Consider the following 18,368-nt stretch of genomic DNA (forward strand, 5'->3'; position numbering starts at 1 on the left):
CTAGCTCCAGAATACAATAGTTCTCCATGACAGTGCCAGGCTCCTCGTCATCAGCAGAATGAATCAGTACTTTCATGTCGTTTGAAGCAGAGGAACAATCATTCCTACTGTTGACGACTGAGTATCCTATCTGTTCCCTTGTTTTCTAACCCAGGACCGGTCACGCTCTCATGGCTTTCATGTTATCGCGCCAAGAGGGGAAACTGAATCGGCAGCAGACAATGGAGCTGGGACACCACATACTCAAAGCACACATCTTCAAGGTATAGATGTGGAACCTACGTGGTCTATGCATTCATCTTTATTTGAAATCCATCCCTTGCAGGAATTTCTTGGTGTTCACTTTCTCTTGATTTATGCACTGTGACAATGGTTCACCAGAGGATAAGCCGTGGGATGTGGAAAGCAACATTGACAGCTTATGCCCCTCAGATTCGCTGGTTTTTACATATGTGTGTTTGTGTATTTACTCATGCATTTATGCATCGGCGTGCGTGCAGGGTCTGAGCAAGAAGACAGGCGTGTCATCCAGTGTCCTTCAGGCTCTGTGGATAAACTGCAGCACTGACGGCCTTTCTGCAGCCCTGGCCTCCCTGAGGAACCTCTACACACCTAATGTCAAGGTAAGCCTTTGCTTCAGGTTTGCTCCTGCGCGTCTGTTGAATGCAGAACAATCGGCTTATTAGCTAACGATGAAAAAAACACATTATTGATAACCTGAAATGCCTAAATGCAACAGGTTGCTTTTGTTGAAATGCAAAGTATAAGCTTCTTGAGGGGATATAGGAAACCTTTAAACACTATATATTAAACACACAGTATATGTATCCAATTTTCAGCATTTTCATAACCCTTTTGTTACATTGGAGTAATATAATCATATACACTGGTTAGGTCATTTTAAAGCAAATGCATCTCAGAAATAACTGCAACTTTCTTTAGATTTTAGTTACACTTTTAATCCCCGAATGTTGCTCCACGCAGAGAATGTTTTATTAATAACCGCTGTCCTTTTATATTGTTAATGTGTCCAATTATAATTTGACAGGTAAATGTTAATAAGCTTCGCGCACGAGCCAACTTCCTGTGTACTGCTTTTCAGTCGTGTTTCGAAGGGCGATAATCATTTGGCCTTTCCTGGAAAGGCTGTTCTGCCAGCATGATGCATTCTGGCTCGAAGAAAAATTATCCTCCGTACTTCTTTGCCGTTAGTGTTATTGTTTCAGAGGGCGTTCCATCACCTGGTGTCTGTTTGTGAGTTATTGTATAAATGTGTAGTATTAGTCAAACAGACATTTACAAAATGACCTTATTCTCTCCTCTGGGGGAGGGGTGGGGGGGTTAATTATGCTACAGAGGATCCAGAAAATAACACACACTTTCATCTCCTGTCGTCAAACACTCATTTCACTCTTTGGTTTTGTTTGACTAGGCCTTTATTATTGATTTACTCGTAATGAAAGCGAATACCACACTTGATAATTGCATTCGCTAGAATGTGGCCGTTTCATTTGCCGTCTGAAAAATCTGAAGATGAGAATAAGAAGTTTGATCTCTGTATGAGCCATAAAATGAGTAATGGAAACAATTCTGCTGCTCAAACATGGGTGGTAGTTCACATTTTTAAGTGTATAATTTAGCCAATAAAGAGTAAAATAGTTAAACAGTCATCTCTTCTTAAGAGAATAACATTTATTTTTAATTCAGATTTCTTTCACCTTTAAGTACATGTGATAAAAAATTCACTTCTTTGCAAAGACCTTGAAATAAATATTCAAACGTGAATGCTTTCTGCATTTTTTATTTATTTTTTTGCTTGTATGATCAGGTAAGCCGTCTCCTGATGCTGGGAGGGGCAAACGTGAATTACCGCACAGAAGTCCTGAACAACGCACCAGTGCTTTGCGTCCAGTGTCACCTCGGTCACCAGGAAATTGTCTCACTGCTGCTCGAGTTCGGCGCCAGCGTGGATGTTGTTTCAGAAAACGGCATGAGCCCCCTCTGCTTCTCAGCTGCTGCAGGACACTTGGGACAAGTCATGCTGCTCTGTAAAAAGGAGGCTAAGGTGAGGACTTTTCATATTGTGACTACTTGACAACTCTACTGATGTAGTTTTCTTGTGATCATAGACATTTGGTTTCATTTGGCCATCTTTCTGGATTTCTGGCTTTTTCATATGCAGGGTTTGTATGGGTGCTTGAAATCATTAAAAAAGGCTTGAATTTAAATATTGTCTTTTCAAGGTTTGAATAGTGCTTGAATTTTAGATGTGGTGCTTAAACGTGGTTGAAACCATATTTCATTCACCACAAATAACTGAATGAGTCACAAAGTGTGAAAGCAAAATTTCTCCATCTGGTCTGCCTTGCACCTCTGCGTGCCAGTCTGTTTCAATGTGTGACCCCGCCCTCCCCCTGGGGATGAGTGCACTAACTTGACGTTGCTGTTTTAATGAGTGTTTGATGGAAAACGACACTGGTGGAATTTGCACTCTGAGTCACATGACAGGTGAGTCCTAGTAAATAATTTTCGAGTATGTGTACATAACACATGCTAATTTTAAAACTATTATTATTATTTTGCTAGCTATCAAACGTGCTGGAGAAATGCACTGAGTGTGATAGTACAGTAGTTGGTTATGGCATGGTGATTTATGGTATATGCTGTAAACATAGCTAACATTACTTAGCAGTAGCAGTAATGTGAGTTACTTCACTCAAGTAAAAGCTTTAAACGTTAGTCTGATACTTAACTAGCCAACTTGAGGCTTAAGGGAATAATGGTAATAAGAGGGACTGATCCATATGGGCACAGAGAATAGCCACTTTTTGTGGTACTGAAGTTCCCGGGCTTTCATTCAAAATCTGTTTATCGTGAGCACCCACCCATTAAACATAAAAATTATAAATAGCTTCAAGCTATTTCAAGCTATTGATGCCTGTGGGCACTATCAGCCACTGAGACAACAGACAAATTTTAGTGTTTTAATGAATGAATATTTCATACATTAAGGCTGCCTGTTTATTTAAGAGAGGTGAACAATACATTATAATTATACATAATAATATCACAGATGATAGACTAAATAAATAGATTTTACTTAGATGCTTGTTCATTCTTAAAGTCTTATATGTTGAATTGAACTGAATGTCATCTGTTCAAAGGCTCTCCCAGTCAGTGCTGTTCTCCATGCCTGTCTTACTGTACATGATGTTATTAGCACAAACACTTTAAAAGTTACTGTGACTCAAACATAGAAAAATAGATTTTTTATTTCCCTCACCTAATATTTAAAAGTATTTTATAGCATATAACACCTTTGAAAATATGCTTTGGTTCCCATTTAACTCCAGAAAATCATAAATCAAAATAGGGATATTACCTGTCCACAGATTCATGGTGCAGTAACTGCTCTTTTAACTGTCTGGTGTCTTTGCTTTGTTTGGTGTTTGTAGACATGGTTTACATGAGTTTTTAGCTGAGATTCAGAGGTTTCTGTGGACACTACTCATGTCAGCACTTATATTTCTGACCTCGTGTTATAATCGATTAAACGTGGTCTCCTCTCTTTTGCCCCCATTTTTGATGTTGTGGGTGCAAATGATCAGGCGTGACATTCTCATAATAAATCAGATAAAATACTGCAAAGAATTAATCCTGCATTTGTGTGATTGAAATGTGTGTGCAGTGACACTGTTTTAAAGATTTGGCCTAAATAATTCTGGAGTGAATGAGCCTAAACATGATGACCGGACTAATGACACCATATCACCTGTGACACTCACACACGCACGTATGACTTTGCCAGTTTCAGCTGAAACAATTTCAGTGTTTCAAACCATGTTCCAGAGTTTTTAGTTCACCGTTCATGAGGTTTCAAGAAGAAAATGAAAGACAGATCTGAATGTTTGAAAGTGTTTTGGAAAAACTCTGTAAAGATTAGATGAACAATACTCAAAGGATAAATTCAACTGTTTTATTTTGTTAGATAAGTTGAAAAAAAAGTTAAACAAGCAAGTAAATAACGAAACAAGGTTAAATGAGGTAAAAGCAAAAAGTTAACAAGTAAATAACGAAACAAGGTTAAATGAAGTAAGAGCAAAAAGTTAACAAGTAAATAACGAAACAAGGTTAAATGAGGTAAGAGCAAAAAGTTAACAAGTAAATAACGAAACAAGGTAGAGGAGAGAAAACCCCAACAATCCCCTCTGAGCAAGCACTAGGCGACAGTGGGGAGGAAAAACTGCCTTTAAACGGGCAGAAACCTCCGGCAGAACCAGGCTCAGGAGGGGGCAGTCAACTGCCGGGACTGGTTGGGGGGGTGAACAGAGGTGGAGCAAGACGAGGCTACATCAGTTGAAGAAGCAGTATTGTCCCTCTACCGGAAAAAGCTGAAGAATCTTTTCTTCTTTTTCATGGACTTTTCCACGAGCGCCTTTTTGTCCAGGATGAGGGTTCTCAACTCCTCGATGGTTTCTGTGTTTTGCCTCTCTAGTTTCTTGCATGTTTGTTCCACCTGTTCTAATGTTGCTTGTGTTTCTTCAAGCTTTTCTTTGAGGTCTTTGGATGTTGCCTCCTGTGTCAGCTTTGCCTTCTGCAGGTCTGCATTTCTCACTTGATCTTCTTTGTGCAGGCCTTCTAGCTGCTCATTTCTTTTCTGGATATCGCGGAGCGTACACTGCAGGTCCTCATGCGTTTTGTCTTGTTTTTGCTTTTGGGCCTGCATTTCTGTGTTTTCCCGCTTCAAGTTGTTGAATTCCAACAATATCCCCTTAATGAGCTCTGAGTTGTTTTTGGCCATGTGATCAATCTTTTTCTGCATGTGTGAGCATCGTTTTTCTAGTGTTTCCTTTTCTCCCTCCAGCTCACTTGTTTTGACCTTCAGTTCATCACAGAATCCTTGCAACTTTTGATTTTTACTCTCAAAGTCCTTGATAATGCACTTTTCTTCTGGCAGTCTTTCTTTCTGTTGCTCTTTCTCTTGAAGGAGGTCTTTATTTTGGACCAATGTTTGTTCCAACTCTGCCTTCACCATTCTGTACTTTTCCTGCATGCCTTGGAGCTCGCGCTGCAGGTCTTTTTGCTTTGTGTCCTGTTGTTCCTTCTGTTGGAGGACTTCTTTATTTTTTTCTTCAGCTTCATCAAGCTTTCTTTGGAGCAGGTGATTCATTTGGTCCATGTATTGCAGATCCCACTCCATTTTATCAATCGTCGCTTTCCTGCCTTGAAGCTGCTCGGACATTTCTTTAACTTCAGCGCTCTTTTTCTTGTTTTCTTTGATGAGGGATACAATCTGCTCTCTGGCTTGAGCAAACTTGATCCCCCAGCCCTCATTAATAATGTTGATGTCGGGCTGGCGCTGTAGTGTTTCTTCCAGGTGTTTGTTTTGTGCTTCCATCTGTAAGCACTTCTTCTCCAGGTGACGTTTTTCTTCTTCAATTTGTCGAATTTTGTTCTGGAGATGGTTGTTTTCATTCCTACTCTCCTGTAATGCCCTTTGGATGGATAAGAGGCCATTTGGAGAAATTGGCCGGCCACGCGTGGAAGGAGAGGCGGCGAAATCTTTTTGTCTCGGTTGCCGTAATCTTGGATACATGTTGGCGTTTGTATCCGATGACTCTGAGAGGTTTCCAAATTTTTCTGTAGTCAACGTTTGAAGGCTGCAAACACAAAGGCTGCGAAGAAACGAACTGAAAATTGCTGTTTCTCACCCCTATTTATAGAAAAACTTCAAAGGATCCTTGTGACATCCTTGTGACATCCTTGTGACATCATCACTCCTAAGCCAATCAGATTGTCACATGCACTGCAAAAACTCAAAATCTTACCAAGTAGGTTGGAGAGACAAAACCTGCAGCTCAGAATCAGCGCAAGAAGACGTAATCGCAGCGCGGACCGGACGCATCAGGATCGCTAAGCTCCGACAGCGTGTCCGTCTACGAGCCGTCGGGTGAGAAAGCCGAGAAAGACAAAGCTGATTCTGATGCGTCGGTCCGTTCTGTGTTTACGTCTTTGTGTGGAATCAGTGTACCTGCTCTCATTTACACGGATTCGCATTTGCGACCAAATTGGTTGCACTCTAGAGCCCTGTTACTTGATGAAAGTTGGTTTTGCAGAGTTAATCTTGCAGCTCAGCCACAGCATAGCCCTCAGCAACCAAGAGCATGCTAGCGGGCCGTTGTTATTATGTTATTACTGTGCTTTTCAGAAAATGAGGCACTCTAAAAATCAGTCCTTTGATTTTTCTGGAAATTGACAGTGCTCCTTATAATCCGGTTTGCCTTATGTCTCTACCAGCTTTGCACATCTACAGACGGAAATCTTTGCCCATTCTTCTTTGCAAAACAGCTCCAGCTCAGTCAGATTAGATGGGCAGCGTTTGTGAACAGCAGTTTTCAGATTTTGCCACAGATTCTTGATTGGATTTAGATCTGGACTTTGACTGGGCCATTCTAACACATGGATATGTTTGCTTTTAAACCACTCCATTGTTGCCCTGGCTTTATGTGTAGGGTCGTTGTCCTGCTGGAAGGTGAACTTCCGCCCCAGTCTCAAGTCTTTTGCAGACTCCAAGAGGTTTTCTTCCAAGATCGCCCTGTATTTGGCTCCATCCATCTTCCCATCAACTCTGACCAGCTTCCCTGTCCCTGCTGAAGAGAAGCACCCCCAGAGCATGATGCTGCCACCACCATATTTGACAGTGGGGCTGGTGTGTTCAGAGTCATGTGCAGTGTTAGTTTTCCACACAGAGCATTTTGCATTTTGGTCTCATCTGACCAGAGCACCTTCTTCCACATGTTTTCTGTATTTGTACTGACATTAGATTACACACAGGTGCACTCTGTTTAATCATTAGCACTCATCAGGCAACGTCTATGGGCAACTGACTGCACTCAGACCAAAGGGGGCTGAACACACACCCCACTTTGCAGTTATTTATTTGTAAAAAATGTTTGGAATCATGTCTGATTTTCGTTCCACTTCTCACGTGTGCACCACTTTGTGTTGGTCTTTCACGTGGAATTCCAATAAAATTGATTCATGTTTGTGGCTGTAATGTGACAAAATGGGGAAAAGTTCAAGGGGGCCGAATACTTTTGCAAGCCACTGTATGAATCCTGGTTGTGTTTACTGATTTGGAAACGATTTTATGTGCACGGCGCTCGAAAATCTGTCAAATGTTTTAGTACGACTTTGCTAAGCAACGAAGCCGCACCGCTTGATGGATTGTTGGAGCATTACGGCTATCGTAGGCAGGAGCCTCGCGGAGTGATACGTCCTGTGCTTCAACATAATATTACTGTATTGTGTGTTTGTTTAACCTCATTTTAAGTTTTGTGGATATTATACATGGTTGTGCTGAGGATATATCGGCCAGTTTCCACTGGAAACGCCTTTTGGTTAAACTGTCAGCGAGGAATTTGCATTTGCACTGTTACATTTTTATATAAGTTTAATGCACATGAAAAGCAGCTGCTTATTTAAGTGAAAATACATTGATTGGTTTTTTTTTTTTTGCACAAATGAAGTGGAGTTGTAAAGTATTTTGTCTCGTGTCAGTTATATCGTTATCGCACATTTTCAAATTTATATCGTGATGAATATTTTTGGCCATATCGCCCTGCTCTACTTCTACAACACGCCTTGTGTAGATGAGTTAGTGAGGCAAACTGATCAGCTGTCTTATTGTGTCTGTTGAGTGTTTGGTTTTGTGAACGGCCTCTTTAATGCACGAGGGTGTGACCATCCACATCCTTGTATCTGTCCACTGTCAGCCATTCATTTTGTGCAAATCTGGCCAAGTCTTCCAAGTGTGCGTGTTTTTTTTCCTTCTGACCAGATGCAGCTTTCTGGAACATCACTTTAATGTCCTTATACTGATCACCACACTGTGTGTGTGCGCTAAAACAGCAATCATTTCACTGCTCCTTTGTAGTGACAGGTTACAAAACGTCATTAGATGCTGCGTGGCTGTACAAGATAGACTTTGGTTAGCAACAACTCTCTGAGGCCTTTACTGTGAAACAGAATGCTGTCTTATCCGGCTAACTTCAAGGTTTAATGTGGGATTTTTTTGTAATCCAAGACATAATGCCAGGTCAACTCATGCTTTGAACCTAATCTGCTCAACAGGTAGAAAATCACAACCTACTAACCAGTAAGACCGAAAAAGAACAAAATAAATAAAATCCCCGATCCTGGAAGGTCCCTCAGACCGCTGTGTGCAGAGAGTAGGAGTGTAAAATCTTTCAGCAGAGTCTGATGTCTTTGTCTTTCCATGATGAGCAACAATAATGAACATAGATTCTCTACAACAACTTTACTGTTTAGGAAGTATTAATATATGATCCCAAAACTTCTACATTTAACCTTTTAATCAGACCAGCAAAAATCTAGTATTGAATCTTAGCACAGTCATAAAAAACTATTTGTTAAATCATTTTTGCAGCTGAATATTTTAAATTACAGTTAGGATCACTGGTTGGCTGTTTCACCTGTAAGACTTTAAAATAACATGCTAAGGTTTAATAGTCTATAAGGAATACACTCTGAGGCCTGGGCAGTGTTGTGCTAATGAGAGAAGGTTTGTGTGTGCAGTGAAACAGTAATTTTTTTATTTCATAATTTATTGATATGTTTGATCCTTTCTGAGCTGCGTTAATGAAGCAGTCATTAGAGCACCATGTCCGCTAGAATAGTTCTGTAGTTTGATGCTTGAGTCGTTGCAGACTTGTTGAAACTCCCTCACCCGTCAAAGCAGCGTCTTTGTTATTCGAGTCCAGCAGATGGCAGTGTTTCACTGTCTGACGGCTGTCTGAAGCTTCAGCTGGATTATCCGTTTAAATGAGATCGTTTTATAAAACTTACAACAACAGGCCTGAACCTGCTCAGCTCCAAAGAGCTGGCTAAACGATGGGGCATGTTCAGAATCTTCCTGAAGTTTAACAATTTCCCAAAAAGCTACACAAAGTGAATTTTCATATAAGACAAGAAGGAAAGAACAGGGTGTGACGTGGAAGGGGCCCTCTGGCAAACAAATTACTGCTTTTATTAAGTTACAAAACTCGCAGTCCTGTTCACGAGTGATCAGAGAAGGGAACAGGAGATGGACAGATGGATCGGTGCTGCGGCTGCAGACTCTTCACCAGTCCCTCTTTACCAGTCGATTTACGTCCTTACCCTCTGTCACAACGGGACTGAACGGACTCACGCGTAGGCTCTGAGTAGGGAACAATAAAGGTTTTTTATTTACAGAAGCACCAGGTGATCTATTTACACAGTGGGGAAAAGACGGGTTCCGGGAATCCACACACGAACAGGAGGGGGGAAAGACACTTGCAGTCCACACACGCTCCAAAGTCCTCACTCCATCCACGCTCCACGCTCCTCTTCACACTCCACAAGAAACACAAAAGCTCGCTCCAATCCTCACACACTTGATCGCTCAGGTAACACAGGGGCAGGTCCAGGGAAATCTATTCACAGAGATGCAAAAGGTTACTGTAAGAAGATCGCTAGGGAAACACGAGAACGAACTGAGCTGGGGTTAACACTGACGAGAGTCGGCAACGGTCCAGCGACGAGAAATACAGGGCTGCCATCTTATAAGGGGACTGGAACACTGTTGGGTGATGAGCCACAGGTGTCACCAGGTGCGTGGGCCAAGGGCAGGAGCCCACAGATGAGCTCCGCCCAGGCAGTGAGAGAAGGAGGGAGGGAGAGAGCGGGGACAAAATCAAAACAAAAAAACACATGTAGCCACACTGAGGCGACCGGGTAGACACAGGGACCCTGACACCCTCGCCTTTTTCACAAATGTCATGTATGAAAATCTATAATAACTCCAGTTATACGGATATCAATATCCTCATAAGTGAGGATATTGATAAACTGATTTGAACTTTTACTGATTTCTGTTTAGATATAAATTGATTCAAAGTGGTCAGATATGCAGATTCTGACCTTTCCTCTGGCAAATATATAAACTCACTGAAAACAGTTTGACTTTTCAGAGAGTTTCCTATCTATCTGTATTTTTACTTTAATAGTTAAGCACGATTAACATTTAGGAAAATGGAAAAATAAACAAGTTAATAAATGAAATGAAATAATACTGATTTATATATTCACTCTGTTTACTTTTTCGATATAGAAATACAATGAAGACTTCCATGTTCCTGCTGGTGGCGCTCTCTGGCACTGTGCTCTGCATGACTAACGGACGTGTTCAGAAAACCAGCATATCATCAACATGATCCCACAAGGGGGATGTGATGATCTGATAGCAAACAGAGATAATAATGGTAACTGTAAGCGCAAGAATACCTTTATCATTGGTGACTTTAATCAAGTTAGAACAATTTGTGATCCAAGCAATTGTATCAATGCAAATAGAAATCTTTATAAAAGCCCCACAGACGTGCACATTCTGTATTGTAAACTGCTGGGACAAACAACGATACCCATTGTACATCCAGATACAGATGAAAAGGCGTATTGTAATTGCATGTGATAAAATCAATACTTTCCTTCAGCCTGTGCACTTTGAATGTTGCTCTTGAGTTGAGAGATGCTGTAAGCTTGCTGCCATCTTTAAACATCACTTCATGATGCTGGTTTAGATGCTTTATAAGACTTTGTTACGTTTCTTAAACAGTGATGAAAATAATAAAGAGGAAATATGAGAGAAGTGATTTTCAGTGAATGTTGAAAAAAATCCCACAATAACAAAAACGATGGCAACATTGCTACACTTTGCTTTCTTAGCTTGCATATTGTACATTTTCACAGTTGTTTCTGATTGGCTCCATCTTCTCTCGTTGTCACAGCTGTTGCTCAACTTTCAGCACTCATTCAATTAAAAAAACAACAAACAAAAAAACCAAGCTGCTGCTGGTAAGGTTGGCATTCTTGCAAGACTCAGTAACACAAAACAAATAAAAAAATGCACATCCCATGTTTATCCCATGTGATTCCAGGCTGAGTTTATGCATTTATGCTTATTTGTTTATAAAATATTATAAGCTGGTCTGAGGTCATTTGTTACTAAAGAAAAACAAACAAACACTGTGTCATTATTTAATCCACTAAAACTAAGACACAATGCAGAAGCAGTGTGTGAAAACTAAGTGCACCTTCACTGGTGTAGCATCTGCCTTAGAAACAATGAAGTCAAATGAAACTGTTGAATCATCTCTATGTGCTAAAGGCTCATTTTAATGCAGCATTAATCACGTTGCTTTAACAGTGCTGCATTTTAATAATGTTTATCACGTTCTTTGTAGATTTTAATTATCACCATCGTCGCTGTGAGAACATGTCTGGTTGGAGCAGGCGGCACTCAGGGATCATGTTGTGTGGAAGAAGAGTCATGTGATTGTTTTTTTAAAGATTTTTTTCTATGAGTGCACAGAGTGTGAAACAGAAAGATAGGATCGACAGAGAAAGCTGATCATGTCTGTTGTGACACCTGCAATCTCTGACTAGAGTTTTAGGTTTTGTCAGGCAGCTAACACAAAGAAAGCCTGGCTTCATTGTACAAATACAACTTACATATACAACACATGACATATTACACAGAGTCATTATTTATTCAACAAAAACTAAGCCAGATGCAGTTTTTGGATTTTATTTCAAAATGTTCTTATTCTGATTGTTTACTTAATATATTTAGACACATTTGGTTTATTTCTATAAAAATGATATTTTACACAAAACTTCAAACAGCTGCCTGCAAACATGGCTCTTTATTGTAAAGCCAGGTATGAACAACAACCTGCAGCTGCATGCTGTTGTGCTCATTGGTGTCACATTAGGTTCTGAACCACAAACAGAGAAGTTTCTTAGAACTGCTGGGCTAGTGATGTAGGTGTTGATGCAAATGATGGCTTAGGGTGGTGCTACGACAGTGTATAAAAACTGAAGCTCCCAGAGCCAAGTGTTATTTGTTCTTCCGTAACTGAGGTGAACTATAACCTGCTCAGGTAGAATTTAATAACAGCGTGTCTGAACTGCTCGTCTCCAGGCTTCACGTCTCATTCTGTAAGAACTTGTTGTTTGTTTATTAACTTTTTAGAAACAACAGACTTTTGTATACTTCCAAGAAAGAGGGAGAACTGACTCTTCTGCCACACTCACGTTCATCTTTATCTGTCATCAGTTCAGATAAAAGCATCACTGATTATTCTGAACACTGTTTTAAAGCTTCTGCGTCACTCTGATTTCTTCTTAAAGTTGGCAGACAGGATTGTGAAGAAGGACATAGTGGATCCCCCCTTTTAATGAGCATATTATCTGTGAACACTGAATACAAACAACCTAAATGCTCATTAAAGAAGCAGGTTGGCTCATAAAGTGCTCTGTACTTGTTTTATGCAAGTGCTGTTTCTGGAAACAACCACCATCTGTAATCAACACAGGACTTATTGAGCTGTCAGGTGTGCAGACAACATGGCACATTTTGGGAACACCTATAGTTGATGTCTTAATTATGAAAATAGCTACTATGTAGTTGATGCTTCCTGTTCTGCCAGAGCAGGTGCAGCCTTTGTGGAAGTGGGTTCCACTGGACCAGCGTCTGTGAACGATCCATTGTGGGTGATTTTTTTTTTGACCTTACATCTGTGTGTAAGGACCAACCACAACCATCTAAAATCTTTGCATGTTATTTTATCTTCTGTGTAAGAAGTACACAGCATACCCTGATGATCAGCTTCAAGGGTTCTCAGTGTAGGATGCATACAGTATGTCATGCTGAAATATAGAGCACTTACAATAGAACCCACTAGAAACCAATTATTTTAGCCTGGTTCCTTAAATCTATGGCATTTTTCCCATGCTGACTGATATGCTGCTCAGTGTCTTTTGCTGTCTGTCATGATCCTGGGCCATGTTGGCCCAGCATTCTTAGTTTTCATATGTTTTGTGTGTTGTTCTTTATTTATGCCATGGTTTCTGTTAAGATGTTCCTTATTTGATTACCTCCTGTGTGCCCCTCTGTTTATCTGTGAGCCCTCGTTTCCCCTCCTTGAGTTTTATTCCATGTTTTCCCAGCCCGTTATGTCCGTGCTCTCCCCGTGCTGTCTCTCCTCCTCTCTGAACCTCCGTGTACTTCCTGTTTTACTTTGACAGTCTCCCGTCAGTGTTGCGTTCACTCCTGCCGTGTCTTGTTATGATTATCAGTGTCACCTGTGTTCCCCGTGTGCTCCCACTTCCCTCGTTAACCCTCTGTGTATTTATGTCTGCGTCTCCCTCAGTTCTGTGTCGCGTTCTCCCTCATTCATGGCCGTGTGTTTCTCTGTGTATTACGTTATAGTTTCCTCGTTTAGGTTGTATGGTTTCTCTCTCCAGCAATAAAGCTGTGTTTTGAGTTCATTCCTGCCTCCGTGAGCTTGCGTTTGGGTCCTCATCCTGCCTGCACACAGGACAGTCTGCTTTTAAATCAGATGTCACTCTGAACATAAACACAAGCCACAGCAGCCCAGCTGTCTTAGCTGAGTACAAGGATACATTTACTCTCTTTGTGTAAAATATTGTGATGATTTTACATTATATTAGGCAGGCAGCTGCCCAAATTAAACCGTGACTATTAGCAGTTTGGTTATTTTGAACGCCTCGGCTGGAAAAAATTCAAAATGGTTTGTAAGGTTGGCCACAGCTTTGTATGTAAAGGGGAGTTAGAAGATTGCTTCATATTTTAAGATTGATTAAGATTAATTAATATTTTTAATTGTTTTATTTTACATCTCACCTTTTACACTGCATTGAGTTGCTGCCATGTGATTGGCTGAGTGTACATCGTTCTTTGTTTCAAAATGGACTTAATGCTTGGTTGAACAGTTGTGATGTTTATCTCCTTTAGATTTATTTTTTATTTTCATGATGAAAAATGGTTTGTTGGTTCATACCTATGAAGTTACAGTGTTTCTGAAAAGCCTAAAAAGATGAATTGTTACCATAGTAAACTTCAAAACAGACTTTATTATATGATATAGTTATAAAATTGGATAAAAACTGACTTCAGCATAATATAAAATAATGTGTTGTCACTATGTATGCATTGGTCAACTTTCAGATCTATGAAGTTCAGCTCCCCCAGCTGTGTCTCCCTTCTGTGGCCCATTCCCTCATTACTACCCTGTGTATTTAAGCCCTGTGTTTTCCCACGCTTGGTGTCGCGTCGTACCCTCAGACCCTGCCTGTGTGTTCCTGCTTGGTTTCATGGTTTGGTTTCTGTTTTTGTTTCATGCCAGCAATAAAAGCTGTGGTTTTAGTTACATTTCGTCTCGGAGTCCTGCATTTGGATCCACATTTCCACCTGCCCGCACTCAGAGCCCTGACATCAGCATAATATAAAATAATGTGTTTTCCCGATACCTGATTTTTAGCACTATGTATGCATTGGTCAACTTTCAGATCTATGAAGTTCAGCTCAGTTATCTATGTTTTCATTTTTAGTTTCCATTTGCATTTAGATGCACGGCCGATTCTCTGATGTGTGATCTGTTTCTACCTGTGCTGATGCTAGCAGGACTAAAGCTGATCAAGCAGCAGTAAATATGTGAAGCAAGGCTGAAGGATACACTCATAAAATGAACAGAATCATAAGAATATAACAGCACGAGCACTGCAAATGCAACTAAAACATGTTGACATCAAATGGTATGTTATTTGAAATCTATATGAAATAATGACACATCTATATTTTCCAATTTATTTATTTTTTTTGTATTTATTTAGTTTTTCCACAGTTGTGTAAATCAGTCTGTCTGTGGACTGGTACAGCTGAAAAGCCGATGCAGCCAGTTCCTCTTCTTCTTCTTGGGTTTTTTCTCTGGCACAGTCTTAGCTTCAGTTTCGAGTTCAGCTGGATTGGTAGTTATCGTTTTCTCTCTGTCTTCTGTTTGTTGTAGAGAGTCATGCAGAGACATCTCAGTTGATGTCAGGGAGTCTTCTTCTTCTTCCTTGTCCTGTTCTTTGGTGTCTTTTTCCACCAGAAGCTCAGATTTTCCATTTGCTGTGTTGGAATTTTGTTCATTTTGCTCCTGTGTGATTTTAATGTAGGACGCTTTGACTTCTTTCAACTCTTGATAAAGAGTCTCTACTTTCATGTCATGAAGCTCCTTGTTGGAGCAGAGCTGGGATTTAAGCTCACTGATTTCCATGTTCAGTGTCTCCTGGTCCTGCCTATGTTTGTCTTCCTGTTCCTTGAGTTGGTGTTGAGCTTCTAGGAGCTGTTGTTGGAGTGTTCCTATTTGCTCTTGTTGAGTCTTGTATTGGACTTCAAATTGAGCCTCCTTCAGACCTACACAGTCCGTGTGTGAAGCCTCTGTGGTTTGTGTAGAAGAATCCACACACTGCTCTGTGGTAGGGTCGCTGACGTCTTCGTGCAGGACACGGATCATGTCATCCAGCATGACAACTGCTTGGTTGTCCTTTGCTTGAACCTCTGTTTTGCTCTTATCAGGCTTATTATTATCATTAGCCTCCTCCAGTTGCTCTATGAGCTCTTTAATTGTTTCTTCATGCTGTTTTTTGTCGGCGATCATCTGTGCATGAAGTTTGGTCACCTTAGACTGGTAATAAGAAGCCCTCTTATTAGCAGCTACCAGTTTCCAGTAAAGCTCGTTCTGGTGGTTTTGGGAAGCTTGTAGTTGATGCCTGAGAGCAGCAATCTCACAACATGAATCATACTGGACTCTGCCATGATGGGGTATAAATCTGGGATTTGGCTGATGTTGCCACGTCCCTCCATTTGGCCCAGGGTTTTGTCCACTGGCGTTATTCATGTTTGCCTCTGTCTCCATATTCACGTCGTCCTTTGGTTCTGACATAGGGAGGGATTCAGGGTTTTCCCTTTCAGAGGTTCCTTCAGGGTTTCCTGACACTTCTTCATTTCTCAGGTTGCTTCCATCAGCCACGTTGTTTTGGGCTTCTAGAAGAGCCCGAGCATACGCCCGAGTAATCGGTCGTCTGGGTTCTTCAGCCACTCTTTTCTGTTTTTGCCCCCTTTTTTTCTTGCCTTTCACGACCACTTCTGTTTGAACTTGTGCCAGAGGACGTGTTTCAGGATTTGGTGTTTGGGCTTTTTTGAGGTCATTTTCCGATCTTTGCAAAACTGTTATATTTGGGCTCACGACCACTTCCATCTGTGCTTCTGCCATTTTATATGCGTCTGCTTCTGCGTCTGCTTCTGCGTCTGCTTCTGCGTCTGCTTCTGCTTCTGCGTCTGCTTCTGCGTCTCTGTGTCTTCCTTATCTTGGTTTTAACAAACAGGTTGTTTTGTAGTTCTGCCACCAAAGAGTTGCTACAGTTGACTGAATTTCTCCTTCCAATGACAGAATGTGATGACATCACAAGCTTTGTGCCTTTGATGACATCACAAGCTTTGTGCCTTTGATGACATCACAGGCTTTGTGCATTTGATTCTGTGATTGGATAGTTTGAAAATAAAATGTCCACAAATGTACTTTAAAAAAAGTCATTTTATTTTGTAGTATATGTTGAATTAACACTATAAAAGCTACTCGACCAGAATTGCAGTTAAAAATAAAACAAAAGCAAAACACAAGTTTTTATAAATGGTTGTTACAAACAAACCAAAGGAGAAGACGACTGTTTAGTGGAAAAATATTAGACATGCTCTCTCATAATAACTGTGTAATAATGTAAACTAAGACATGTCGAAAACATTGATATTTAGTTAAAGGTATTTATTCAAACGATCCAATGACCAGCATGTTTTAGTGAATGTCTGTAGGCACTGGGAGCTTGGTGGTTGCCTAGGCGACAATATGTCATCTATGTTTTGTTTTTAATTCAGTTTCACTGGTGAAACTAAGAAACAACAGGCTGTAGAGGGACACGTTAACAGAGCTTTACTAACTCTTACTGTCATATCCAGTGTGGACAAATCTGTATAGATTCATATTAATATATTAATCATTCATTTGAATAACCAAGGATGCAAAATAAAAATCACAGGAGAGTTTATGAGACGAGGTCAAGTTCAGAGACACACGTTTAGCAGAGGTGAAGCCTCGAGGACAGCTGGCAGCTACACCCATGTATGACAGCACCCACCTGTCACAAAGAGCAGCCTTTCCATGCCTGACTCTGCATAATTGTCAGCATCCAAGCATTTTCAATGAGTCATCATCCTCAGAAATCATCCTTTGCACAGTTGTTATGAAGAGAAAAATAAACTTTAGAGCTGAAAATCAGATATGAACCGTGATCTGGGAGGGGAAGGGCACCTGCTGCCAGACAATGTTCACCTTGGAAAAAGTCAAAAGTGGTTTATAAATTTTGCCACAGGTCTGTTTGTCAGAGGGAGTTAGGCCATTGCTTCATAATTAAAGACTGATTAAGATGATTCATATTTTCTTAAAGGTTCTTTTTAGACCTCACCTTTTACACCTGCATTGAGTTGCTGCCATGTGATTGGCTGATCAGATATTTGCATTAATGAGTATTTGAACAGATCTACCTAATGAAGTTTTATATTCATGATGAAAATGCTTTGATGGTTCATACCTATGAAGTTACAGTATATCTGAAGAGCCTTAAAATATTTTTTTTACCATAGTAAACTTCAAAACAGACTTTATTATATGATATAGTTTTAAAAAAGGATAACAATTGACTTCAGCATAATATAAAATAATGTGTTTTCCCGATACCTGATTTTTAGCACTATGTATGCATTGGTCAACTTTCAGATCTATGAAGTTCAGCTCAGTTATCTATGTTTTCATTTTTAGTTTCCATTTGCATTTAGATGCACGGCCGATTCTCTGATGTGTGATCTGTTTCTACCTGTGCTGATGCTAGCAGGACTAAAGCTGATCAAGCAGCAGTAAATATGTGAAGCAAGGCTGAAGGATACACTCATAAAATGAACAGAATCATAAGAATATAACAGCACGAGCACTGCAAATGCAACTAAAACATGTTGACATCAAATGGTATGTTATTTGAAATCTATATGAAATAATGACACATCTATGTTTTCCAATTTATTTTATTTATTAATTTTATTTTTTCCACAGTTGTGTAAATCAGTCTGTCTGTGGACTGCCAGCCAACACATCCACAACACCAACAACTCAGACAGCACAAAGCCTTTTAAGTTGGCGAGGCGTGATAGCAAATGCAGCGCAGGTACATCCATCTGACCTGCAGCAGCATCGCAGACCACGCCCCCCTCCACACCACTCTTTCCTCACAGTTGCTCGCCATCGTTGCGCTCAGAGGGTAGAAGGTCCCGATCGAAGTGCACAGGTAACTTCCCTTCACATTTCACGACAATGATCCTGTTGGTGAGAAGCCTGCCTTCATACTGGCAGCTGGGTTTCCTGGCTCCCTGA

General features: G+C 40.5%; 2 protein-coding genes across 2 annotated transcripts in view; one reads left to right on the forward strand and one right to left on the reverse strand.

Annotated features, from left to right (window-relative positions):
- LOC147336391 (protein TANC1-like) overlaps positions 1–18,368 on the forward strand; it is a 39,752-nt gene extending 21,384 nt beyond the window's left edge. The window contains exons 10-13 of the mRNA XM_086286188.1: positions 155–263; positions 501–623; positions 1,829–2,065; positions 18,051–18,368. Of these exons, the coding sequence (XP_086142314.1) occupies positions 155–263; positions 501–623; positions 1,829–2,065; positions 18,051–18,176 (595 nt within the window). The 3' untranslated portion in view covers positions 18,177–18,368. The remainder of the gene's footprint in view (positions 1–154; positions 264–500; positions 624–1,828; positions 2,066–18,050) is intronic.
- On the reverse strand, positions 4,121–5,762 carry LOC147336392 (uncharacterized). The gene has a single exon (XM_086287069.1). It carries the CDS (start codon positions 5,594–5,596, stop codon positions 4,379–4,381), a length of 1,218 nt encoding a protein of 405 aa, XP_086143195.1. The 5' UTR covers positions 5,597–5,762; the 3' UTR covers positions 4,121–4,378.

Source organism: Aulonocara sp. 'chitande type north' Nkhata Bay, linkage group LG3, assembly GCF_057382095.1.
Source record: "Aulonocara sp. 'chitande type north' Nkhata Bay isolate Kocher_YH1m ecotype deep benthic linkage group LG3, A_spYH_male_GT1.1, whole genome shotgun sequence".
NCBI classification, from domain to species: domain Eukaryota; kingdom Metazoa; phylum Chordata; class Actinopteri; order Cichliformes; family Cichlidae; genus Aulonocara; species Aulonocara sp. 'chitande type north' Nkhata Bay.

Bases quoted from the DNA above. Each gene is read 5' to 3' on its own strand.
- LOC147336392 (XM_086287069.1), bottom strand. From the start codon at position 5,596: ATGTATCCAAGATTACGGCAACCGAGACAAAAAGATTTCGCCGCCTCT.